This window comes from Papio anubis, chromosome 3, assembly GCF_008728515.1.
Source record: "Papio anubis isolate 15944 chromosome 3, Panubis1.0, whole genome shotgun sequence".
NCBI classification, from domain to species: domain Eukaryota; kingdom Metazoa; phylum Chordata; class Mammalia; order Primates; family Cercopithecidae; genus Papio; species Papio anubis.
The window spans coordinates 44,111,933-44,138,520 of NC_044978.1; the positions used below are offsets into that span (position 1 = coordinate 44,111,933).

General features: G+C 38.0%; 1 protein-coding gene across 3 annotated transcripts in view; it reads left to right on the forward strand.

Annotated features, from left to right (window-relative positions):
• The window catches only part of OTUD4 (OTU deubiquitinase 4), a 49,580-nt gene that overhangs the window by 9,189 nt on the left and 13,803 nt on the right, over window positions 1–26,588 (forward strand). For 2 of the 3 annotated variants that reach the window (XM_003899234.4, XM_009207645.4), the window contains exons 3-13: window positions 317–367; window positions 9,456–9,502; window positions 10,434–10,506; window positions 11,630–11,711; window positions 14,393–14,525; window positions 17,206–17,263; window positions 17,511–17,628; window positions 17,720–17,784; window positions 20,576–20,670; window positions 22,306–22,409; window positions 22,512–22,698. In XM_003899234.4, the coding sequence (XP_003899283.3) occupies window positions 317–367; window positions 9,456–9,502; window positions 10,434–10,506; window positions 11,630–11,711; window positions 14,393–14,525; window positions 17,206–17,263; window positions 17,511–17,628; window positions 17,720–17,784; window positions 20,576–20,670; window positions 22,306–22,409; window positions 22,512–22,698 (1,013 nt within the window). The remainder of the gene's footprint in view (window positions 1–316; window positions 368–9,455; window positions 9,503–10,433; window positions 10,507–11,629; window positions 11,712–14,392; window positions 14,526–17,205; window positions 17,264–17,510; window positions 17,629–17,719; window positions 17,785–20,575; window positions 20,671–22,305; window positions 22,410–22,511; window positions 22,699–26,588) is intronic. The other variant, XM_009207644.3, reaches the window with a different exon arrangement.

Below are 26,588 nucleotides of genomic sequence, written 5' to 3' on the forward strand. Positions count from 1 at the left end.
CCACATTGACCCTCTCTGTAGAGTATCAGCTGCCTGTTGCCATCCAGATCCTGTCCAGTGTTCATCTTGAGTCACTTTTCTTTCAGGAAACCTTTCCTGACATAATTTCCTTCTTTACATTCTTTTGTGTGTTTATGGTCTTTAGTGATTGCTATATGTTTTCATAATTAGATTATGTACATATTTTTAAATAATACTGAGGTATTTTAGGTTTATGTACAAACAGTAATTCACAGTGAATGTTGTTTACACAGTGAAGCAGTTAACTTTTGACATATATCTTAGATGACATTTCTAATAGATATATTTTTTGCAGTTTATAGAAGGATCATTTGAAGAATATTTAAAGCGTTTGGAAAATCCACAGGTATGTTACAATCTTCTAGTATGTTTCTATTTTTATATATCCAAATAATGTATTTAAAATTCATTAAAATGGAAGATTACTGTTACAGTGTATAGAGGAGTATAAAAGGCTGAAATAATACTGGGGTGATGATTTTCAGAATGCTGCGTTGGTATGTATGTAACCTTGGACAGGGTGAAGTTTGATTTCTCTTTTTTTTTTTTTTTTTGAGATGGATTCTCACTCTGTTGCCAGGCTGGAGTGCATGGCACGATCTTGGCTCACTGCAGCCTCTGCCTCCTGGGTTCAAGCGATTCTCCTCCCAAGTATCTGGGGCTGCAGGTGCACACCACCATGCCCAGCTAATTGTTTTAGTTTTAGTATGGATGGGGTTTCACCCATCTATACTATTGGCCAGGATGGTCTCGATCTCTTGACATTGTGATCTGCCTGCCTCGGCCTCTCAAAGTGCTGGGATTACAGGTGTGAGCCACCACACCCGGCCTGCAAAGTTTTTCTTTCTAGGCAACTGTGAAGGTAGAGTTCTTTCTTTTTTTTTTTTTTTAAATTATACTTTAAGTTCTAGGGTACATGTGCACAACATGCAGATTTGTTACATATGTATGCATGTGCCATGTTGGTGTGCTGCACCCATTAACTCGTTATTTACATTAGGTATATCTCCTAATGCTGTCCTTCCCCCCTTCCCCCACCCCATGACAGGCCCCGGTGTGTGATGTTCCCCTTCCTGTGTCCAAGTGTTCTCATTGTTCAATTCCCACCTATGAGTGAGAACATGCGGTGTTTGGTTTTTTGTCCTTGCAATAGTTTCCTGAGAATGATGGTTTCTAGCTTCATCCATGTCCTTACAAAGGACATGAACTCATCCTTTTTTATGGCTGGCTGCATAGTATTCCATGGTGTATATGTGCTACATTTTCTTAATCCAGTCTATCATTGATGGATATTTGGGTTGGTTCCAGGTCTTTGCTATTGTGAATAGTGAGAAGGTAGAATTCTTTCATGCAGGTTCCTATTTCCATGATCATCTCGTGAAGAGGGAAGAGACTGTTGCGACAGAAAAGGATAGTGTTTACCTACCAACTCCTGCTGCTATACTTTTTCAGTCACGATGTTAAAAGAATTTTTCTTAATTTTTTTCTGTTTACAAAACTAACATTCTTACTATAAAAATCCAGATATCTTGGAATGCCATTTAGAATGTTAAGGTAAAATAACAATGGCAAAGAAAAAAGCTAAGAAGAGTTAAGGAGTAAAGGGAATGTAATATAGGAACCAAGGGTGTTTGATCGATGACTGGTGTATCCATTTGGTTGCCAAACACTAATTTGAGTGCTTGTTATGGGCCAAGAATTCCTAGTCACCCTAGGGATGCAGAGGTAATGTAGATGACAAAAAAGTTTCCCTCTCATAGGAAAGAAGGTCAATACAAGCTAGAAAAGTAGATTTGTCACAAGAGTTATATAGCTGTGATGCTGTAGGCATTCAAAGTGTTATTTCTAGCTGGGTAGACAAAGCAACACTTTGAGAGTGAGTTTGTATTTGAAGTCTGAATAGATTCTAAATAGGAAATGCCTGGGCCGAAGGGCATTCCAGGCAGTGAAAACTGTGAGCAAGGCAGATTCAGAAAACAGTTCAGATTGTGTGGAGCATTGAGCATGTGAAGGTAAGAAGCAGTGAGAAAGGAGTTGGAAGGCAGGTTGGGGCCAAACTGGGAGGGCCTTCAGTGTTAGGGTCAGTGGTTTGGGGCTTATGCTTTAGACCCGTGTTTCTCAAAGTGTGATCTGTAGTTTATCTGTATCAAAATCACTTGATGTGCATGTGAAAATGCAGATTCCCTGGCCCCTATTCCAGACCTGAATCAGGGCCTCTGGGCCTTGGGCCTAGGCATCAGGCATTGGGAAGCCATATAAGGTTTTGGGGGAAGTCAGAGTAGTGGTTGCCCTATCTAAAATTGTAATTCTCAGCTTCCAACACATTCCCTGTATCCCTCTCTGCTTTATTTTTCTCTGTAGTGCTTATACCATTTAATGTACTGTATATTTCGTTTGTCGTCTTCCTACTTGAATTAAGCTCCATGAACACAGAGTTCTGTATGTTTTGTTCACTGCTATGTTCCTGAGCTGAGGGATTTTGTTGACTGAGGGGTTGGATGGCATTTTGATGACTGAATGGATAGATGAAAGAATATTGTGTAAAAATAGTTTGAGGTGGATGGGATCACAGGCAGAAAGACCCATTTTAAAATAGTTTAAAAAGTATTTAATATGGAAAAATGCGCACATTATATTAAGTGTAAAAAGGAACAAGTATTACTCTGGTTTTGGAGACAAATTTACCATTGAAGGCTTTTTCTCTAAATCCAGTCCTGAATATATTTTTATGTAATTCTGAAACTGAATTTTGCCCATATACTGTGATCACATATTCATTTTCCTGAGGTTTGCGTTTTTCTTAGTTTATAAGCCTCTTTGAAGGCAGGCATTGTGTGTATGTTTTTATTGCTTTGGAATTACCATAGTTACCTTTCAGTTTGAGGTACCTAATTCATGATCAGTTTGTGTGTGCACAATGAGTGTTAAGTCCACGTCACATTATATGTAACAGATAGGGAGAATAAACACCAGAATATTAACAGTTGTTATCTCCAGGTGGGGAGTATTATACGTGATTTAATTTTTTTCTTCCTTTAGAAAAAATATAAAATGACAAAGGCCATTTACTACTTTGTATCAGGAAAACCACACAGTGTTATTTCACAATAATTTCTGTGCAGCAGGTCAGGCTGTTGGGACTATGAGGATTTGAGCTAGGCTAGGCATAATGGGAATGAAGAGAAGGGGACAGAGGGAGGAAATGAGGCAGTGAACTGAACAGAGACGGATTTGATTTGGGGTCGTGGGAAAGGAAGGTGTTAATGTTGGTCTGGTTTAGAACACTTGGGACAGGTTGTACCTCTTCCTCACAGTGACGACTGGCCAGGTTTCTTTCTGATAAACACAAGACTTCTTATGATCTCCCCAGTCTGATCAAACCTCTTCTTGAGATGTCTTAGGTATCTTCTGAACAGTTGTTTCTTTTTTGTTACTAGCAACAAATATTTGTAAATCTTCATTCTTATTTTTTTGCTCTCCTGGGCTGGGCACAGTGGTTTGTGCCTCTAATCCCAACACTATAGGAGGCAGAGGTGGGCGGATCACTTGAGGTCAGAAGTTCATGATAGGGAAACCCCATCTCTACCAAAAATACAAAAAAATTAGCTGGGTGTGGTGGCATGCACCTGTGGTCCCAGCTACTTGGGAGGCCAAGGCAGGAGAATTTGCCTCAACCTGGGGTATTTTGGTAATAAGTTTGACTTGAGATGAAATGGACAAGGATTATAAAATGGACGGTAATTTATTCTATGGGCGATTGGATGTCCTGCCTCACAGAATACAGAATAGCTCACAGGTATGGTTTCTAGTCTTGAAGGCCGAGTGAGAGATGAGTGGAATGAGCCGCAGTGAAGGAGATTCGTTGTTTTCCAGTTGAGTGACAGAGTTTAGATTCTCGCCAAAAAAAAATAAATAAATAAATTTTTTTTTGCTTTCCCTGATACACATGGTTACAAATGAAAACAGAAACCATTTCTCTGGCAACAGTTGATGGATAAACTCAGTTGTTTGTTCCAGTTCTCAGAGAAAGCATCTTTTTTTTTTTTTTTTTTTTTGAGACAGAGTTCAGCCTGTCGCTTCAGGCTGGAGTGCAGTGGGCGCCATCTCGCTCACTGCAAGCTCCGGCCTCGGTTCACTTATATTCTCCTGCCTCAGCCTCCCGAGTAGCTAGGGGACTGTTGCATGCCTCAACAACTGCTCGCTAATTTTTTTTTTTGTATTTTTAGTAGAGACGGGTTTCACTGGTCTCATCTCTCCTGACCTTGTGATCCGCTCACCAGCTCCCAAAGTGCTGGGATTATATGTGAGCCAGCTCGGGCCGAAAGCATCTTTATCCTCTTTAAAATAATAAGGAACAGTGGAGCATTTGAAAGGTAAATTCCCAGATCTAGCGAATATGTTTTGTCCGCTTTGAGGTCAAATTGACGTACAATGAAATTCATCACTTTTAAATGTACGATTTGATGAGATTTGACAAATGTATACACTTATGTAACCACCACCACAAACATCATAAAGGACATTTCCATCACTCCAAAAAGCTTCCTTTTGCCTTTTTGCAGTTAATTCCCTTCCCCCTATCCCCTGGGTCCTGGCAAGCACTGATTTGCTTTCTAAGTTTTGCCATTTCTAGATGCATATAAATGGAATGATAGAGTTTGTAGTCTTATGTATTTGGCTTCTTTAACTTAGCCTGTTGGAAACACTGAAATTCATTCATGCATTTAGCAGTAGTTCCTTTTCATTGAGGAATAATAGTCTGTGTATGTATCTGTCACAAGCTATGCATACATTTACCAGTTGATTGATATTTAAGTTCTTTACAGTTTTGGGTTGTTAAAATTGAAGCTGCTAGGCCAGACGCGGTGGCTTACGCCTGTAATCCCAGCACTTTGGGAGGCCGAGGTGGGTGGATTACGAGGTCAGAAGATGGAGACCATCCTGGCTAACACGGTGAAACCCCGTCTACTAAAAACACACACACACACACACACAAAATTAGCCGGGCGTGGTGGCAGACGCCTGTGGTCCCAGCTACTCAGGAGGCTGAGGCAGGAGAATGGCATGAACCCAGGAGGTGGAGCTTGCAGTGAGCCGAGATCGCGCCACTATACTCCAGCCTACGTGACAGAACAAGACTCTGTCTCAAAAAAGAAAAATTGAAGCTGCTGTGAACAATTGCTTATAAATCTTTGTGTAGACATGTGTTTTCTTTTTTCTTGGATTAATACCTTAGAGCAAAATTGCTGGGTCATCTGGTAAATATATTTTTAAGAGAAACTGCCAAACTTTTTGAAGTGACTGTACCATTTTGCTTTCTCTTCAGCAATATTATGAGAATTTCAGTTTCTCCACATATTTGCCAGCACTCCTTGTGATTTTGAATTTCTCTAATGATGTTGAGCATCTTTTCATGTGCTTGTCATCCATCTAATTTTGTTGGTGAAATGTCTGTTCATAGGTTTTTGCCCCGTTTTAATTGCTGCTGTTCTTACTGAATTTTACTAGTTCTTTAAACTGGATATAAGTCCTGTATTGGATGTATATTTTACAAATACATTCTTCTAGTTTGTATTTTGGCTTTCCATTTTCTTTTTCTTTTTTTTTATTTTAATTTTTTATTTATTTTATTTATTTTTTTTTTGAGGCAGAGTTTTGCTCTGTTGCCGAAGCTGGGGTGAAGTGGCACGATCTCAGCTCACTGAAACCTCTGCCTCCCCGAGTTCAAGCAAGTCCCCTGCCTCAGCCTCCTGAATAGTTGGGAATACAAGCTTGGCTTTTCATTTACTTAACAATGTCTTTTGAGGAGCAAGAGCTTAATACTGATGACTATTTAAGAACATATAAGTTATGTAATTTTGATATAGTATGGTTAATTAGTTAAAGCATATTTTGAAGGAAATCTTTTTACAAGAAAGATGTATGTCACACATCAAAAATGCTGATTAAGCAAAATTATAGTTTTAAGGTGGAAGACAGTGGTAGTAGAGTATCGAATTTTTTTTTTTTTTTTTTTAAATAATACACTGCTTGGAGAAGATTTGAGGATATCCATTGTTTACCTAACCAGACTACAAAATAACTTATTCTGAAGATTACTTACTAAAAAGTACATTATTCTCATGTAGCATTTTGTTGAGACTTTTTTCATTTTTTATTTTTATTTTTTTTAGAGATGGAGTTTCGCTCTTAACACCCAGGCTGGAGTGCAGTGGTATGATCTTGGCTCACTGCAACCTCCGCCTCCTGGGTTCAAGCAATTCTCCTGTCTCAGCCTCCTGAGTAGCTGGGATTACAGGCATCTGCCACCACACCCGGCTAATTTTTTTTTTTTAGTAGAGATGGGGTTTCACCATGTTGGCCAGGGTGGTCCTGAACTCCTGTCCTCAGGTAATCCACCCTCCTCGGCTTCCCAAAGTGCTGGGATTACAGGCATGAGCCACTGTGCCTGGAAGAATTTTTCATGTTTTTAAGTGATGTAATGCTTCTTGTATAAAAATTAGAAACATAGCTTGGGTGTTTGATCTAAACAGACTCATAGCAGTGAACGGTTTCCTCTACACCAAAGGGTATCACTTCTAGCAGTTTGTGAGAAGCCATGATTGTTAGGCTGAGGCCTATTTTAAGAGATCTATTTTAATATATGGCACCTATTCCATTTTGAAAATCAGAGCTAACTTTTAAGAACTATTGAAAAGTCTCTGGGGGAAAAGATTGTGCTGGTCTAAGATCAAAACATTATTTAAAATATTTTCCTTATTTGAGTTTTTCTTTTCTTCCAAGGATTAAGTGGCAACATTCATTTACCAAAGCTCATTGTTTTTGGTGACTTAATGTATTAAGTCTTTACTGACTTCTACTAGGAAAATATTGTTATGATAAAAGTTTTAAAATATAGATGTATATAGAATGAAATCTATATACATGAAAAATGAAAATTCTTCATTTTTCCTCATGTTAACTTCCCTGTCTCTATCGTCGGTTTAGGATGTATCCTCCCCATCCGCTTTCTATGCGTGCACATGTACCAATATATGTGTCTTTTTGTTTGTTTTTTACAAATAGGATTATTTTACCATGATTTACTTTTAAAATTTAATCTTGAGTGATTTTTCTAGGTCATTTCATGTGGTTATACCTCATTCTTTTCAATGAATACATGATATTCTATAGTGTGGATGAAACATGAATTAATTATTTATTTATTTATTTATTTATTTTTTTTTTTTGAGACGGAGTCTCGCGCTGTCGCCCAGGCTGGAGTGCAGTGGCGCGATCTCGGCTCACTGCAAGCTCCGCCTCCTGGGTTCACGCCATTCTCCTGCCTCAGCCTCCTGAGTAGCTGGGACTACAGGCGCCCGCCACCGCGCCCGGCTAATTTTTTGTATTTTTAGTAGAGACGGGGTTTCACCGTGGTCTCGATCTCCTGACCTTGTGATCCGCCCGCCTCGGCCTCCCAAAGTGCTGGGATTACAGGCGTGAGCCACCGCGCCCGGCGAATTATTTATTTTTATTTTTTTTGTGACATAGTTTCGCTCTTGTTGCCCAGGCTGGAGTGCAGAGGCGCAATCTCGGCTCACTGCAGCCCCTGCCTCCCAGGTTCAAGTGGTTCTCCTCCCTCAGCCCCCGAGTAGCTGGGATTACAGGCACGTGCCACCAAGCCTGGCTAATTTTTTGTATTTTTAGTAGAGACGGGGTTTCACCATGTTGGTCAGGCTGGTCTTGAACTCCTGACATCGTGATCCGCCTGCTTCGGCCTCCCAAAGTGTTGAGATTACAGGCATGAGCCACCGTGCCCTGCCTGAAACATGAATTATTTTACTATTCTGTAGGAATCTTAGGGACTTTTTTTTTCCTGTTTCTTTCTTTTTTTTTTTTTTTTAAACACTGTTACAAATAACTCCCAGTGACATCATTATTTTACATACACTTTTGTAGACATGAAATATTTCTTTATGATAGATTTATAGAAGTTGAACTGCTGGGTCAAAGGGTATATGGGACATTTAAAATTTTGAAATATACTGGCCATTTGTCTTTCAGAAAGGCTTTAAGGGACTTTTCTAAGGAGTGTAGAATTTCCCTTGTTTTCAAAACGATTGCTAACACACTGCTGTCTTTTGTACCTTCATTTACCCTGAAGATAAGAGACCTTCTGCCCTTTTTTATACTTCCCGATTTTCTGCTTCTATTCAATATTTCTTTTTTTATTTTTTGAGATGGAGTTTTGCTCTTGTTGTGTAGGCTGGAGTGCAATGGTGCAATCTTGGCTCACTGCAACCTCCGCTTCCTGGGTTCAAGTGATTCTCCTGCCTCAGCCTCTTGAGTAGCTGGGACTATAGGCATGGGCCACTACACCTGGCTAATTTTGTATTTTTAGTAGAGATGAGATTTCTCCATGTTGGTCAGGCTGGTCTTTTTTTTTTTTTTTTTTTTTTTTGAGACGAAGTCTCGCTCTGTTGCCCAGACTGGAGTGCAGTGGCCGGATCTCAGCTCACTGCAAGCTCCGCCTCCCGGGTTCACGCCATTCTTCTGCTTCAGCTTCCCGAATAGCTGGGACTACAGGCGCCGCCACCTCGCCCAGCTAGTATTTTGTATTTTTTTAGTAGAGACGGGATTTCACCGTATTATTAGCCAGGATGGTCTCGATCTCCGGTCAGCCTGGTCTTGAACTCCTGACCTCAAGTGATCCTCCCTCCTTGGCCTCTCATAGTGCTGAGATCACAGGTGTGAGTCGCTGCACGTGGCCGCCTCTATTCAGTATTTCATTTCCCAAGCTTATACCATGTGCCAGGCTCTCTCCTGGGGGCTAGGCTGGAGGATAACTCTTGCCTTCAGTAAGTTATCAACTTGAGCCAGGTGTGGTGGCTCATGCCTGTAATTCCAGCACTTTGGGAGGCAGAGGTGGGCGGATCACCTGAGGTCGGGAGTCGAGACCAGCCTGACCAACATGGAGAAACCTCATCTCTACTAAAAATACAAAATGAACCAGGTGTGGTGGCACGTGCCTGTAATCCCAGCTACTTTGGAGGCTGAGGCAGGAGAATCACTTGAACCCTGGAGGTGGAGGTTGTGATGAGTTGAGATCACGCCACTGCATTCCAGCATGGGCAACGAGTGAAACTCCGTCTCAAAAAAAAAAAAAGTTCTCAACTTACAGATGCTATGCTGTGGTCTTGCCACACCAATAGGAACTGTCATTTCACCCTGTTAGTAAGTTTTTTTGTGTGTGTGTATGTGAGAGACTTGGACTGCATTTTACCATATATTGTCATCTGCTTTATATAAACGTTTTTATAATATTCACAATACTACTACTACTAATGAGCTTTAAGAACTCATTACATATGCTGTATAAAGGTGTGTATAGAAGTATAAAGTGTAATCTAAAAAGTGTGAGACACTTACATGCCACCTTTTTTTCTTCAATACAGGAATGGGTAGGACAAGTGGAAATAAGTGCCCTTTCTCTTATGTACAGGTAAACACTAATAACATAAGTAAAAGAAAATGTAACCAGTGGGAAATTATATTCCATTATATTAAAAATGTTAAAATAGCAAAGCTGTTTTATACTTAGGTTATGAAGCATCTTTTCTAAGTTTTTTTTTAATCACATCAATTAGATTTTGACATTTAGATATGTCAGTGTTTAGAAATTTTAAATCTCAAAATACTTTGGGAAAGGGTACAGAAATTTTTCCTGTCTATGTTCTGTAAAATATCGCTTATCAACCTTATAGAGAAATGATTTTCTCCTTTCTCAGGGTCAGTGGCATTGAATGGCCACTAGAGCTGTACTAAAATACCATGTTACAAATTGAGTATTCCTTATCTGAATTGGTCGAGTCCAAAAGTTTTTGGATTTCGATTTTTTTTTTGTTTTGTTTTGGAATACTTACATTACACTTACCCAGTTGAGCATCCCTAATTTGAAAATCTGAAATCCAGAATGCTCCAGTGAGCATTTCCTTTGAGTGTCATGTTGGTGCTCAAAAAGTTTTAGGTTTTGGAACATTTGGGATTTTCGCTTTTTAGATTTGGGATGCTCAACCTGTATTCAATTTTGCTACTTTTATCCAGTAGAGGAGCAGGTAAATACTTTGTTTTTTCTTTTCAGAATGTAGTTGAAATTTTGTCTTCAAAATTTCTTTGATTTTTGAAGTCTCCCTTAAGAATTATATCTGAAATTTAAAATATATACAAATTATATTCGAAATTTTACATGTTAAAAAAGTTACTTTTGCATAGATATTTTACAACTTAGTTATCTCATTATTGTCTTTTGTATCTCCAGTGGTTGGCACAGTGCCTGGCACATATTAGGCCCTTGATGAATGAATGAATGAATGATTAAATTCAAATTAATCAAGTATAGTCCATTATAAATAATTTCTAATTGTTGTTTTCAGGAAAGATTTTATAATTTATCGGGAACCAAATGTTTCTCCTTCACAAGTAACTGAAAATAATTTTCCTGAAAAGGTAAGAATTTTTCAAAGTGTTATAAAGTATTTAAGTAAAACCCACTTAGTTGCTACCATGACCTCATAAGCTATAATTTTAAATGATTTTTTGAAATATTTCCATATTAAGGTTATGGTATTCTGATTTCTTAAAAGTTCCTATTGTCACTTAGTCATGTTATTTTGTATTTTTTTGCTCCCACAAATTACTGTATTTAATTTTATAACATTTCAGTAGAAACACTGAAAAGAAATATGAGACATTAATATATATGATGAATTAGAGTGTTATTAGTTTTTTGTCAATGTAAACATTAAGTACTAAAATAACTTGTGAAAATAGGTTCTGCCATTAAAGTATCCAGGAATACTTTAGTAATCATATATATTTCCCTATTGTAAATTTTACTCACAAGGGTGTCGTTGCATTATCTGTCATAAAGCAGAAGCAACTGAAAAATTTTGTGAAGCCTAGAAAGAAAGATCAACTGACTTATTATAAGAGAATTTTTGTCTTAAGTAGCTATTTTGGAGTCATGAAGGCCAAATTGAAGTGACTTGTGTTCCACCATTCTAGTGGTGGTAAGTTAGAGGGGAATTGAGTAAAATACTACTGTTAGAAGGGTTTTGGGGTTTCTGGGACATTTTAAGGGATCTGGCTTTTTCAAAACAAATTTTGAAATACATTGTTATATTCTAAACAAAATCAATGCACATTTTTCTTTGTATATCTGATGATTTAGAAAATCACTTATACAAAGAAATTTATCTTTGATTTTACTTGTTAGAAAATTTTGCTTGTTAGAGGTTAGCATTAATAAGGTTTTCAAATATTTTCTTACAGTATCTTAATTTTCTTCTTTAAGTAGTTGAAAGCATGTTTTCATATATTATTTTTAGTTTTTTGTGATCCTGTAAACATTTCCAGAAATCATTTTGAGTTTTTTGATTTAATGCTTATATAACATTTCAACATATGGATGTACTGTAGCTTGACAATATTGAAGCTTTAGGTTACTCCTAAAATACTCACTATCTGTTTGGAAATGATCTAGTAATTCAGAGGCATTGGAGACGTACATTGCTATGTAAATGTCATATATATGAGGGGCTGAAATATTTCTTTTATTTTTCCCTTTCAGGTATTACTGTGTTTTTCAAATGGAAATCATTATGATATTGTGTATCCCATAAAGTATAAAGAAAGCTCTGCTATGTGTCAGTGTAAGTATCACCTTGTGTTTATATGGGAAATTATATTCCTAAACGTATAAAGTCTTAATATAAACAAATCAGAACAAATAATTCTATTGTGATATGAAAGTTATGTCTTAGAACCTTAAATTACCAAGAGTATTAATATTGTAATAAAAACGTGTTGCAATAGGAGGAAAGGTAGCTGGGCATGGTGGCACATGCCTGTTTTCCCAACTACTTGGGAGGCTGAGGTGGGAGGATCACTTGAGCTCAGGAAGTCAAGGCTGCAGTGAGCTATGATTGTGCCACTACACTCCAGCTTGGGCAACAGAGTGAGACCTTGTTTCAAACTCAAACAAAACAAAACAAAACAGAGAGAAATTGGAGGAAAGGGAGCTTGTGGCTAGAGTTTGACTTATAAATACCGACTTTTTTTTCCTGCAATAATTTCAGTAATAAAGATTTATATACATTTTAAAAACTGTTAGTGTATAGCTTGAAAATCCAAATGACTGAGCAAATCAAACATTTGATTGTATTTGGCTCCAGGGCAGCATTTTGAACCTTGGCACTATTGATATTTTGGGCCGGATAATCCTCTGTTGTAGGGCTGTCTTGTGAACTTTAGGATGTTAAGTAGCATTCTTGGCTTTTACCTAGTGGATGGCAGTAACACACTCTCTCTCCCTTTGTGACAACTAATAATATCTCCAGATCTTGCCAAATGTTTCTTGGGCATATGAATTCCCCTTGTCCTTCTTCTCTTTGAGAATTCCTGCTATAGAAGAGCAGTGACCCTTCCTATCAGTTTATTTTATATCATCTGTACTGGCAAAGCACAGATCAGTCATACAAAGCAGTGGTACTGGGCTTGTGACACCTTTTTCCTCTGCTCTTAAGCTAGTGGTAACCAGTAAAGGTATGTGCAATACACTATTTAAAAAAATTAATCCATTGTAAGATATGAAAGTGTAGCCTCTGTACCCTGGACTGTGTCTTTTCTCTCTCCTAGCTAATCACAGTCTGGACATTAAACAGCTCTGGGAAAGATAGCTCCTAGAGCTTGTCTTTCCTGTGCTTCTAAGTGCCTGTGGTTTGGGTGATATGAGGGCTGTAACTCCTGTTACTAGAATCTGGAAGAAAGATGGTCTATAAGAGGAAGGCTCTGTGGGAACTCATTTAGAGGTGGACACTCAGTGTTTTTTTAGTTGTTGTTGCTATTTTTTTTTTTTTTTGAGATGGAGTCTTGCTCTGTTGCCTAGTGCAGTGGCGCAGTCTCTGCTCACTGCAACTTCCGCCTCCTGGGTTTAAGCTGTTCTCCTGCCTCAGCCTTCCGAGTAGCTTGGATTACAGGTGCACGCCACCACATCTGGCTAATTTTTGTATTTTTAGTAGAGATGGGGTTTCACCATCTTGACCAGGCTGGTTTTGAACTCCTGACCTCAACTGATCCGCCCGCCTTAGCCTCCCAAAGTGCTGGGATTACAGGCGTGAGCCCTACCACACCCGGCCTTTTGCTGTTTTTTTAAGACAGGGTCTCGCTCTGTCACCCAGACTGGAGTGTAGTGGCATAATCTCAGTTCACTGCAACCATTGGCTTCTGGGTTCAAGCGATTCTCCTGCCTCAGCCTCTTGAGTAGCTGGAATTACAGTTGTGCACCACGACACCTGGCTAATTTGTGTATTTTTAGTAGAGACAGGGTTTCACCGTGTTGGCCAGGCTGGTCTCGAACTCCTGACCTCCAGTGATCTGCCCGCCTTGGCCTCCCAAAGTGTTGGGATTACAGGTGTGAGCCTCCACACCTGGCCCCATTGTTGGTGAATTCTTAGTACATTTGTTTTCTTAAAGCTCATCGTAATAAAACCAAATGAGAGTCCTAAAATCCATGTATTTTTGAATTTTTGTTAAAATATATTTCCCTATATTTGAGACTGGAGTTTTAAAATTTTACTTTATTTAAAGCAATGAAGTTGTCTAAATATGCTTCTTTCTTTCAGTGGCTGCTGAGAATATATTTTGTAACAGCTTTTTTTTTTAGTTGCTTATGTAAAATTAAAATCTGGAGCTAGGTTATGTAGTCAAACATCCTCTTTTTCTATGGAAACCTGAGAAGTGCTTGTCTAAGGGTACAATTAGTGGGAAAGCTTAGACTAGCATCCAAGGCTTCTGAGTTGTCAGCTAGTATGTACTATACTATATTCCTCTTTTTAGCAGTCTTAATGCTTCTTAATATTTTTCATCCAAGTCACTTAAGATTGGGCATGTTGTATGACATCGTTAAGTCTCAGTTTCCTTATCTGTACAATCAGAATAATGCTTCACTGTGCTGGGATTAAACGTAAGGATATATAGAGGCGCACAGTGTGTGGAATGTAGTAGTAATAATTGCTTAGTATGTGTGTTTTGGCTTTTCCTATTGTCCTACTTGTTTCACAGTTGTACCTTTTTGTGATGGATGGTGTTAGTTTTTAAAATGGCACTGTCTTTTGCGATTATTTTAAACTACTTAACTGCACTTAACAGAAATTTTAGTTGTACCCTAGGTAACTTTCAGATTAAATTATGTTATTGACCATAAGGTTTAGCAGGTATCTAGTCAGGATTTTAAAAGCCTGAGCAATGGAAAGTTACAATGTTACGGTCTGGTCCTGTTTTTAAAAAACTGCCTGTAGTTAATGTTGGAAAATCTGTCTGTCATTAATTGCAGCTCTCCTTTATGAATTGCTGTATGAGAAGGTATTTAAAACTGATGTTAGTAAAATTGTGATGGGACTAGACACGTTGGAAGTAGCTGATGAAGACAACAGTGAAATATCAGATTCAGAGGATGACAGTTGCAAGTAAGAATGAAATCCTAAAATATTTTTCTAGTGCCATACAAGGAAACATTTAAGTAAATGTCTTTACATTTCAGTAAATGTCTTTGCATAAGATATATTGAGGTGTTAATGGTATTCATAAAGTATAGCAGTCTGCTGAAGTTTCTTTATCCCTGCCACTATTTTTACCTAATTTCTATTATGGGACTGTTTGGATGTTTATATTAGGATCTTATATTAGGATGTTTACTCTTTTATAAGAACCAACCCTATTATATTCTTATTGAAACTAAAAGTATATATTGTTGTATGAGAGTATGAAAGGATTGTACTTGGTATGTTACACTCTGTGACACTAGAGATATAAATGGAACTTAAGCCTTAGGCTGTCTAATTCTTTATTATAAAAATAACTTAAAATATATGTATATCTCTTGATTTGTAATTCCAAGTATTTATTGAATTAAAATTTTCTGATCCTGATTGAAAATTTGTCCACCATTTCTTTCTAACTTGAATCAGTGTCTGCCATTGTAAATTTAATTCTAGAATGGACTGACTTTACATAGATAGAAATTTTGCTCTATGGTTCTGTCTGAGCACCATGTCATTGACCATGGGGGACATTGGAAGAGAGAATGACTAGCTTGTTACAACTTGTTACCTGTGATTGGGGTTGGGGGACTTCTAGCACATCCAACACGTGCCCTTTGGTTGCTGCTGGTGGTAATGGTATTAGAAACAACTGGGTCTTGTATGGCAGTTGGCAGGTGAAGTATAGCGTAGGGGCTAGTAAGCTGGAGAAGTTTACCAGACATGGTAGAGTAGGTGTATAAGATGTGTTCACTATTGTGTTTAGTTTTTCTTTTTCTACCGCACTCTTGTTCTTTGAATGTGGATTACCTTTACATTGCATTATTAAAAATTTTTTTTTTTTTTTTTTTTTTTTTTTGAGATGGAATTTTGCTCTGGTTGCCCAGGCTGGAGTGCAATAGTGTGATCTTGGCTGACTGCAACCTCCACCTCCTGGGTTCAAGCGATTCTCCTGCTCAGCCTCCTGAGTAGCTGGGATTACAGGCATGCGCCACCAACCCGGCTAATTTTGTGTTTTTAGTAGAAATGGGGTTTCCTCTGTGTTGGTCAGGCTGGTCTCGAACTCCCAAACTCAGGTGATCTGACCGCCTCGGCCTCCGAAAGTGCTGGGATTACAGGCCTGAGGCACTGTGGCCTCTTTTTTATAAAACCATCAGATCTTGTGAGAACTCACGATCATGAGAGCAGCGTAGGGGAAACCACCCACATGATTCAGTTATCTCCACCTGGTCTTGCCCTTGATACGTGGGGAGTATTACAATTCAGGATGAGATTTTGGGTGGGGGCACAAAGCTAAACTGTATCAGCCTACATCTCAACACTCATTTTTGCCTACTTATTTTTTTTTTTCCTTATAGCAGTTATCAGCATGTAACATACTCATTACTTACTAGTTTTTATCTGTTGTCACCAGATTGTACATTTCATGTAGGCAGAGTTTTTATTCTCTTAAATGCTAGACCCCAGCACCTAATAATACAGTCATCCCTTGGTGTATACCAGGGGATTCGGGATTCTTGAGTATACCACAGTCTGCACATATTCAAGTCCTGCTACGGGCCCTGTGAATCTGTTTATATGAAAAGCTGGCCCTCTGTGTACTTGGGTGTCACATCCCAAGAATACTGTATTTTCGATCTGCTTTTGGTTGGAAAAAAAGCTGTGTGTAAGTGGGCCTGCACAGTTCAAACCTGTGTTGTTCAAGGGCCAGCAGTGTACAGTGCATGGCACATAGTAGACACTCAAGTTAGTTAGTGAGTATATGAATGTGTAGGTATGTATGCGACAGTGAATTTAAAGGGCTGATGATGGTGCTTTGATTGTGCTGAACATTATTTGATGTAGAATTTTTTTTTTTTTTTTTTGAGATGGAGTTTCGCTCTTGTTGCCCAGGCTGGAGTGCAGTGATGTGAACTCGGCTCACTGCAACCTCCGCCCCCCAGGTTCAAGCGATTCTCCTGCCTCAGTCTCCCGAGTAGCTAGGATTATAGGCATGCGCCACCATGCCCAGCTAATTTTGTATTTTTAGTAGAGACAGGGTTTCTCCATGTTGGTCAGGTTGGTCTTGAACTCTCCAACTCAGGTGATCTGCCCGCATCTGCCTCCCAAAGTGCTGGGATTGCAGGCGTGAGCCACCGCGCCCAGCTGATGGAGAGTGTTTTTAATAAAAGGGTTGTCGAATCTGCCTATAGATACTTTTGTTGTAAATCGATTTTTTTTTTTAAAAAAAAAAACGGGTATATTGAAAGAAAGAAACTGGTATATTGAATTTACAGAACAATGTAAAAACTTGCTTTCAATATACACGTGAGTAAATTCAATTATTCTACCCACCCAAATTTCACAGTTTATTTCTGTTCTCTTACTGATTACTGAGCCAGTTAGAATTACTGTTGTCTTTGACTTCTATCTTATATATATACATTTACATACATATACTCTTTTATATATAGATATATTTATACCAAAACTTGTATGAGCTCACTGGAATATAGCTCTGACTTTTTGGAGCATAGTTCTGACTTTGAAGACTTTTAGATGAAATTAGAAGGTAATTACATGCAAATACCTTTTTTCTGCCCCTAATTATGGTTATCTTTCTTTGTAGGAGTAAAACTGCTGCTGCTGCTGATGTGAATGGATTTAAACCTTTGTCAGACAATGAGGTATTTTTTTTTAAAGTGGTTTTAAAACTAGCTCTTTAATATAAGAAAGCATATACATTAAAATCTTAATTTTTTTTCTTTTTTCTGGTACATTTCAGTCAAGTCAGGATCATCTAAGAAATTGATTTGGTGGCTTCCTAGTTTTTTGAAGTTTCTTTTCTTCATTTGTCTTTAGTTTTACATATATCTCAAACAAAAATGTTTTAAAAGCACTCATGTGTTGATTGGACTTCTTGACTTTGTTTAGCAGCTGAAGAACAATGGGAACTCTACTAGCCTGCCTTTGTCTAGAAAGGTTCTTAAGTCACTCAATCCTGCAGTCTATAGAAATGTGGAATATGAAATTTGGCTGAAGTCTAAACAAGGTGAGTTAAAAATCTGCATTTTCCATAAATTTGCTTTGTAGCACTTGAAAATAAGTCAACTTTATATTATACTGACCTTTTTTTTTAACAGCTCAGCAAAAACGTGATTATTCCATTGCTGCTGGCTTACAATATGAAGTTGGAGACAAATGTCAAGTAAGTGACTTATGTAAAATAAGAGATTTTACTTGAAACCTTGCTTTTTCTAATATGAACCGAGAAAACAACTGAGGTGTGAGTATGTTGTTAATTTGGGATTTCAGAATATATTTATTATGTATATACATTTTAGTAGTTTAGAAGTATTTAGCTTTTTGACTCATTTGAATACATTGTTAAAATTGTATGTATCTGAAACTGTGGCATTCCATCACATGATCTTTAAAAACAATTCAGCCTTTGGTATTAACTTGGTTCAAAGAAGTAATGATAATAACATATCAGATATTGAGGTTTTTTTGTTAAAATTGACTGAAATTGATTCAAAATTGACTATAGGTCATTTAGTTTTATTTATGAAAATCATCTTGGATGATGTTGATACATACATAATGTTTACTGTTGGACTGAGGAAGGAAAGTGAACCACAGAGAAGTTTTTGCCAATTAATTTGAATATGCAGCTGCCCTGGGTTTGAGCAGCTGATGGTTAAAAGGAGAAAGTTGGATTAAAATCAGTGTTTCTTAATCTAGTAGTTAACCCCCTCACTTCCTCCCCTGCCCCCCCTACCCCCACTGAACATTCAGCAGTGTCGAGAAATTTTTTACTGTCAAAACTGGGAGGGTGCTACTGACATCTAGTGGGTAGAGGCCAAAGCTGTGGCCAAATAGTCTACAGTGCACAGAACAGCCTCCCTCATCTCCCTCTAACAAAGAATACCTAGTCCAAAGTGTCAGTAATACTTAGGCAGAAGAAACCCTAGGTAAGATAATTTACAAAGTCTCTTCTTGTTTTTTGTTCCTTGTTTATGGAAAAATATTGCTATTTCAAAAACAAAAACAAAACCACATACACAAAAAATGTTATGTGGAAGTTAATTCTTATCAGAAATTACTTCCATCAAAAAGTGTTGCCTTTTAAAAAACTACTTTAAAACAGCCATTGGCAAACATTTATTTTTGACTTACAGAGGAAACATTTACTTTATGATAAATTGGCTTTTGTGAAGTCATCTGATTAGCCAGGATTTTATCTTAAGAACCTTTAATAGTTCTCGTTCTGGGGTATTTAAAGGTGAGGAAAAAGAGAACATGATTCATTCAGGTACTGCCTTATGGGATTGTCATAAATCTGCTCTAATTGTGGAAGGGAATTGTGGAAGCTTTTACTACATTGATTGGGAAAACTTGAAAGAGAACAAACGAGATTAAATCTAGGGTTTAAAGGTCTCTCTCCTCACCCTTCTCAACAGAGAAGAGAAGATGGCTTATGCTGTATCACTAAAGTCATGTTATTTTAAGTCAAGCATATTTCCTTTGAGGTTGAAATTGCTTTTGGTAAAGTAGGTGCTTTTGATAAAGTAAATGGTAAAGCACATGCTTTTTTTTTTTCCTTTTTAAAGTATTTTATTTCCATCTGTACTACTTGACCATTTTATTTGGATAACATGGTCATTGGATAATTTGGATAAAATTTTAAGAAACTGAGATGACTCTAAGGTGACTTTTGTTTACTCGAGTGTGGAAGATGTAGTTTAAACTTTTGATTAGGACTAAGTTCAGAAAATTTTTTTATTGTGAAACTTTTGAAGGAAAAATGTCTTGTCATTGATGAAGAATGAAATACCAGCTTGAGGACTTTGGTTTACTACTAAAAGTGGGAGTTTGCTTAAAGCATTGTCCTGTATGTTGTACTTGGCAGGTACACAATTCAGTGTGGGCAATACAACAATAGGAAGAAAACTTAGGCTTTTTTTAATCAAGGATTTACAGTTGCGTAATATTAATTGCAAGAGAACAGTTAATGGATCTATTTTTAGGGATAAAAATCACAGTTGCACGTTTTTAATATAGGAAAAATGGTAAGATAATAATTGTAATAATAGTTGCTCTCACTTGTAGAGTGGTTGCTGTGTGCAAGTTATGTGTATCCTCTTACGTGTATCCTGTGCACCCTCATTCCATCTCCATGAGTTCTGTGACGTAGGTACTATTATTAGCTCCATTTTGCATTATGAGGAAACTTGAAAGGAGAGAAAAATAACTTGCCCATGGTCATGTTGCTGGCAAGTGGAAAAGCCATACCTGGAAGCCTGGGGTATGTGGGACCATAGCCCTGCCTTCAGAACCAGGGCATGTTGCCTCTTTTGTTTAGAGCCTTAACATATTGTGCTCCTACTTTTTGAACAATTATGAAAATCAGTTTAGAAAAGAATTTAGAGGGACAAAGAAGAAAAGGTTTTCTTTCTTTTAGGTAGGAGATATGGAGGTCTGAGAGGTTAAGGAGATGGATTTTATTGTAGACCTCTTTGGACTTACTTTGTTTTTACTGATAAACTTTATTTTCTGTTTAATTAAAGACAAAATTTTAAAATCTGGGTGTGGTGGCTCACGCTTGTAATCTCAACACTTTGGGAGGCCGAGGCAGGTGGATCACTTGAGGTCAGGAGTTCGAGACCAGGTGGGCCAACACGGTGAAACACTGTCTCTACTAAAAATACAAACAAAACAAAACAAAAAAATGTAGCCGAGTGTGGTGGCACGCACCTGTGATCCCAGCTACTCGGGAGGCTGAGATAGGAGAATCCCAGGCTTGAACCGGGGAGGTGGAGGTTGCAGTGAGCCAAGGTTGCGCCTCTGCACTTCAGCCTGGGTGACAGAGCGAGACCCTGTCTCAAACAAACAAAACAAACAAACGAAAAAACACAGGAAGTCACAAAAAACTGATTAATGCAAAGGAAGAGGTGACTGATTTTTTTTTTCCTTTTCATTTTTGGAATGTTTAACAGGTGAGGTTGGATCACAATGGAAAATTTTTGAATGCAGATGTTCAAGGAGTTCATTCTGAGAATGGACCAGTTTTGGTTGAAGAACTGGGAAAGAAGTATGTACTACTCTTCAGCTAAGGCGTTTACTGCCTCTTCCATTTAGCCTAATCATGAGCATTTTAAAATGGCTTTCTGTATTTGCAAATTCAATGAAAGATATTGCCCATGTATAGAAAGTGTATTTGGGCCAGGGGCGGTGGCTTATGCCTGTAATCCCAGCACTTTGGAAGGCCAAGATGGGCGGATCACAAGATCAGGAGATCGAGACCATCCTGGCCAACATGGTGAGACCCCGTGTCTACTAAAAATATAAAAATTAGCTGGGTGTGGCAGCGTATGCCTGTAAATCCCAGCTACTTGAGAGGCTGAGGGAGGAGAATCGCTTGAACCAGGGAGGCGGAGGTTGCAGTGAGCTGAGATCGTGCCACTGCTCCCCAGCCTGGTAACAGAGCTAGACTTCATCTAAAAAAAAAAAAAAAAGTACATTTGTTCTGACCTCTAGAAAAGCACTAAATGTGCAAATTTAGTATTTTGCACATTGTCAAACTTTGAATGAAGATTGTTTTGTTGCTTACTATTTAAAATGTACCATTGTGTGCACAAAGGCAGTTCAAGAAATTGACTAGATCGTAATATGGGAGCTTTGGAGGGATTCATTTTAAATTCATTCAGTACTGCATTGTGTGTAGTTAGTGTCCAGTCAGTTTGTCAGATGGAGTAGCAAAATATTATTGGCTTACCTTATACAGTGTTATTTTAGAGCACCTTTGTTTCAGTTGCTGCTGGGCTTTATTAGAGAAAAAGGTAGTAAGTCACACCTTAAACTTTACTGTGGAAAAATTTGAACATATACAAATTAAGAATAGATCCCCAATATAACCAACAGCACAGTTTGAATCCCAGTATAACTCAACACCCATTTTTAGCAACTCACAGCATTTTGACCAATTTTTTTATTTTTTTTGAGACATAGTCTTGCCTGTCACCCAGGCTGGAGTGCACTGGCGCAATTTAGGCTCACTGCAACCTCCGCTTCCCGGGTTCAAGTGATTCTCGTGCCTCAGCCTCCCAAGTAGCTGAGATTACAGGCATGTGTCACTATGTCCGGCTAATCTTTTGTATCTTTAGTAGAGACAGGGTTTGACCATGTTGGCCAGGCTGGTCTTGAACCCCTGACCTTGTGATCCGCCCACCTCAGCCTCCCAAAGTGCTGGGATTACAGGCATGAGCTGCCTCACCCGGCCTAGGCAATATTTTCTAATCTATTTTCCCTAATATATTTTTAAAAAATGAAAATTAAATTGGCATATTTTGAAGGCAATCCAAGCATCACACCATTTCTCCAGTGATGTTTATATGTTTCTCTAACAGAATAAAGACTTCCTTCCCTGCCTTAACTGCAGTACCATTATCCTACCTAAAAGAATAAGTCATTCTGTATTTAACTTTTGCTGAGATTGTGATTTAGCCCTCTTTTTTTTAAATTAGAAAATATGCTTTTGATTAATATCATTTTATTTGATTAGAATTACATCTGGATTGGTAAATGCTGTTTGTACCTTAATTCTAATTTATTTTAATGTAAGAAATAAAACTAGAAATTCTTATATAAGCTGAAAATAAATACGCAGAATATTTAAGTATTCTTACTAGGGTATTTTAAGCTATCACAAGTCTTTTCCCCTTTGAAGGCACACATCAAAGAACCTCAAGGCACCTCCCCCAGAAAGCTGGAACACAGTGTCAGGGAAGAAGATGAAAAAACCTTCCACTTCTGGACAAAATTTCCATTCTGGTAGGAGCACATCAGGCTATCATTCCTTTGGGTTTGGGATGATGGTACTTGGGATTGTTTATAATATGAATATTATGATGTACTTTTGGGTTCTTATCACAGATATGGATTACAGAGGGCCAAAGAATCCAAGCAAGCCAATAAAAGCCCCATCAGCACTACCTCCTCGACTGCAGCATCCTTCAGGAGTAAGACAACATGCATTCTCTAGTCATTCTTCAGGGTCACAGTCTCAGAAATTCTCCAGTGAGCACAAAAATCTTAGCCGGACACCTTCACAGATCATAAGGTAACCTTCTTGAATGCAAGAGAAGTATAGAAATCAAGTAAGAGGCATTTGTTGCATTTGCCGCATTATGTGCGTTTAAATAATTATGACTTTGTGTTCATATAATTGTCCCTAGATTAGTATTAAGAGCATTTTGGATAAAACATCATGTGAGGGTCTCAATTCTTTATAATTTTCTTCAAACAAGGCAAGGAAGTATATATAGAGAGACCTTTATTTTTTAGTATTTTTTCAAATGGTTTGGGAGATCTTATTCTAGCCCAATCCTATTCTGGCACTTAATTTTCTGGTGGCTTGTAATATGGTAAATACTGGATTCCAGATTGCATTTCTATTTCCTTGGGAGGTGAGGATACTCCCATTTGTACAGGAACTTAAAGCAGCCCAAAATTGTTGGTTTACTTTGATAAGTTTTGATTGTGGTAATGTCTCTTAATACTGAATGGGGCTACAATTTTAGGTCTGTGAAATTGTAAATATCAACATTCTAAGTATCCAGAGACAGATGAACTTTGAGGATCACAATTTTCCTGTGCTATGTGGATTTTAATTTTTCCCTAGTCTACCCTTTCTGTTGAGTAACTTTATAACCCTTTGCAAGAGCTTTATTTGAGAGGCTGTGTCTTATGTTGAAGCTGTCTTTATCATGCAAATATGACTGTGTTTCCTGTGGAGTCTTCATAGGTGACTATGACAAGTACTTTTCCCATCAAAGCACCTTCTCAATTACCCGAAGAGCTGTAGCATCAGCTTATGTGTTTGCTAACCCTCTGGTCTTTAGTTCCTTTATATCTGGCATTTGGATGTTACGTTCTTTGTGAATGCACTTAACATTTTGTCACTGAAGATATATAGGCTGGTGTGAAGGTCATGAGTTATCTCAGTTGATTGTTCACAGTCAGTTACAGGTCAAACTCCTTGTTCTACTCTTTCACCCTTTGTCGCTACTGTAGTTGACTTGTCTTAAAAAGAAAGGAAATAAATATGTTTTATGTAGCATCTTCAAGACAGAGTTGTAGGTTCTTAAGCTGACATTTATCAATACTATAAGCTGACATTTATCAATACTATTTTAGTTTCTTGGTGCTGTTGTAGCAAAATACCATAAACTGGTCATCTTGAAACAACAGAAATTTATTTTTTCACACTTCTGGTTGCTAAAAGTCTGAAATCAAGTTGTTGCCAGGGCCATGGTCTCTCCGAAGGCTCTAGGGGAGAATCTGTTCCATGCTTGCCTCCTACTTCTGGAGTTGACTGCAGTCCTTGAGGTTCCTTGGCTTGTAAGTGCATCACTCCATTCTCTGCTTCCATCATCACATGGTGTTCTCCCCATGTGTCTCTGTCTGTCTTTTCTCATAAGGACATTAGTCATACTGGGTTTAGGTCCTACCCTATTCAGTATGACCTCATCTTTACTTGATTACATCTGAGAAGACCCTATTTCTAAAAAGGTCATGTGCATAGGTACTAGAGATTAGGAACATGAACATGAAGGGGTGGCCTGCCCCTCCACACCTGTGGGTGTTTCTCGTAAGGTGGAACGAGAGACTTGAGAAAAGAAATAAGACACAGAGACAAAGTATAGAGAAAGAAAAGCGGGGCCCAGGGGACCGGCGCTCAGCTTACAGAGGACCCACGCCGGCACCGGTCTCTGAGTTCCCTTAGTATTTATTGATAATTATCTTTACCATCTTAAAGACAGGGGAGTGGCAGGACAATAGGATCATTTTTAGGGAGGAAATTAGCAGTAAGACATAAGAACAAAAACCTCTGTGATATGAATAAGTTCAAAGGAAAATCCTGTGCCTTGAGATAAACCTTTTAGCAACATTGTTTCATCCTATCACATGGGGATAAACCTTTGACAATACCTAGCTTTCTTAGGCAGAGGTCCCTGTGACCTTTGGCCGTGTACGTGTCTCTGGGTAGTTGAAATTAAGAGAATGGCGATAACTTTTAACCAGCAAGCTACCTTCAGGCATTTGTTTAACAGACACATCCTGCACAGCCCAAAATCCATTAAACCTTGAGTCACCGCAACACATGTCTCTTGCAAGGACAAGGTTGGGGGTAGGGTCACAGATTAACAGCATCTCAAATACAAAACAAAATGGAGTCTCTTATGTCTACTTCTTTCTATATAGACACAGTAACAGGCTGATCTCTTTCTTTTCCCCACATGAACATACCTTTCTGAGAAGCACAGTTCAATCCATAACAAATACTAATGATTCTAATCTGTTACATTACCTCTCCCGAACAGACAGAATTTATGCCACTAATCAACTAGTTTATGGCTGAATTTTGTTGTTTGGACACTGGCCAAACTCCAGTAGCCGCTGGTGGTAGCTTACTCAATGCACGAAGAGTATCTAAGATATTAACTTACTTTGAATGTTAGCTTTGGAAACCTAGAAATAGAAAGTAACTATAGAAAGATTATAGGCAGAAATTAATTGTTTAATAACATTCTCATTTTTTGATAGAAAAAGCAGTGTTCTTTTTCCTTGAACACAAGGGTACTCTTTAGTGATTTAAAGATTAAAAAAGGAAATACACATAGACTACAAAATGGCTAATTTAAATAAACTTGTTTATTATGAACTGAATTTATAATCTGGTGTGTTTCTGGTGTTGACTCTGATCGCCTGTGAATTGGTACATGCTCAGACAGATGTCTTGTACCAATAATACTTTTAATCAAGTTTTTTTTTTTTTTTTTTTTTGAGACAGAGTTTTGCTCTTACTGCCCAGGCTTGAGTGCAATGGCGCGATCTTGGCTCACTGCATCCTCCATCTCCCGGGTTCAAGTGATTCCCATGCCTTAGCCTCCCGAGTAGCTGGGATTACAGGCGTGCACCACCACGCCTGGCTACTTTTGTATTTTTATTAGAGACGGGGTTTCACCATGTTGGTCAGGCTGGTCTTGAACTCCTGACCTTAGGTGATCAGCCCGCCTCTGCCTCGCAAAGTCCTGGGATTACAGGCATGAGCCATGGCACCCAGCCTCTAATCAACAGTATTTTTAATACTGTGAAATAGAGACGCATATCTTATTAGGATCCTTTTATATGTGTTAGATATATGTGTTACTTGGTATATAAAAATACGTGATGGTATGTGACAAGGCAGTGATAATTAATACCATAGACATGAAACTTTAGAGATTTTTTGACATTGTGACTAATTACATTAGAACCTAGTGGTATTTGCAGTTTGTTGTTAGGTTAGTATGCCTTCTCCATTGTGTGTGAGAGCGAATTTTACTAACGTATTAAAACAAGTTTAAAAACTTTATTGAATATTTAAAGTAAGAACATTTAAAAACTTAGTCAGATTTTAGAATTTTATAGCTAACAATCCAATAGATTTAAGCCCAGTACAGTTCATCTTCACTGTATTTCTAATTTGTAACACATCACTTTTGAATTTCTTCTAGTTATAGAGCAAAAGAGAACTGTAGTGCTGGATATGAGACCTTCATGGCCTCTTACTTTTTCCAGTTTTTCCTCATTGATAATTGTCTCTTCCTGTGGAGAAAACACAAAATATAACCAAAAACCAAGCAAGAGTGCCATATATGCTTTCATTAATGTGGCTATCCAGGAAATACTGTGGCTGAATATCTGTCTTCAAGCTAGATGAAAATAGACTGTGGTAGCTTCTCTCTGAGGATGAGATGAAGATCATACAGTAGTGGTCATTTTTTTGGGGTGATAGGAGATAGTGACAAGGTAGTGCTAATTTGGCAGAGACTCCTGACAGTTGCTGAGTCCTCTTCAAAATTTTTTACCACTGGGATTTGGGAAGGATTAGTCTAAAATAGTGAGAGTCCAGATTTTCTTTTTTTTTTTTTATTTTTTTTATTTTTATTTATTTATTTATTTATT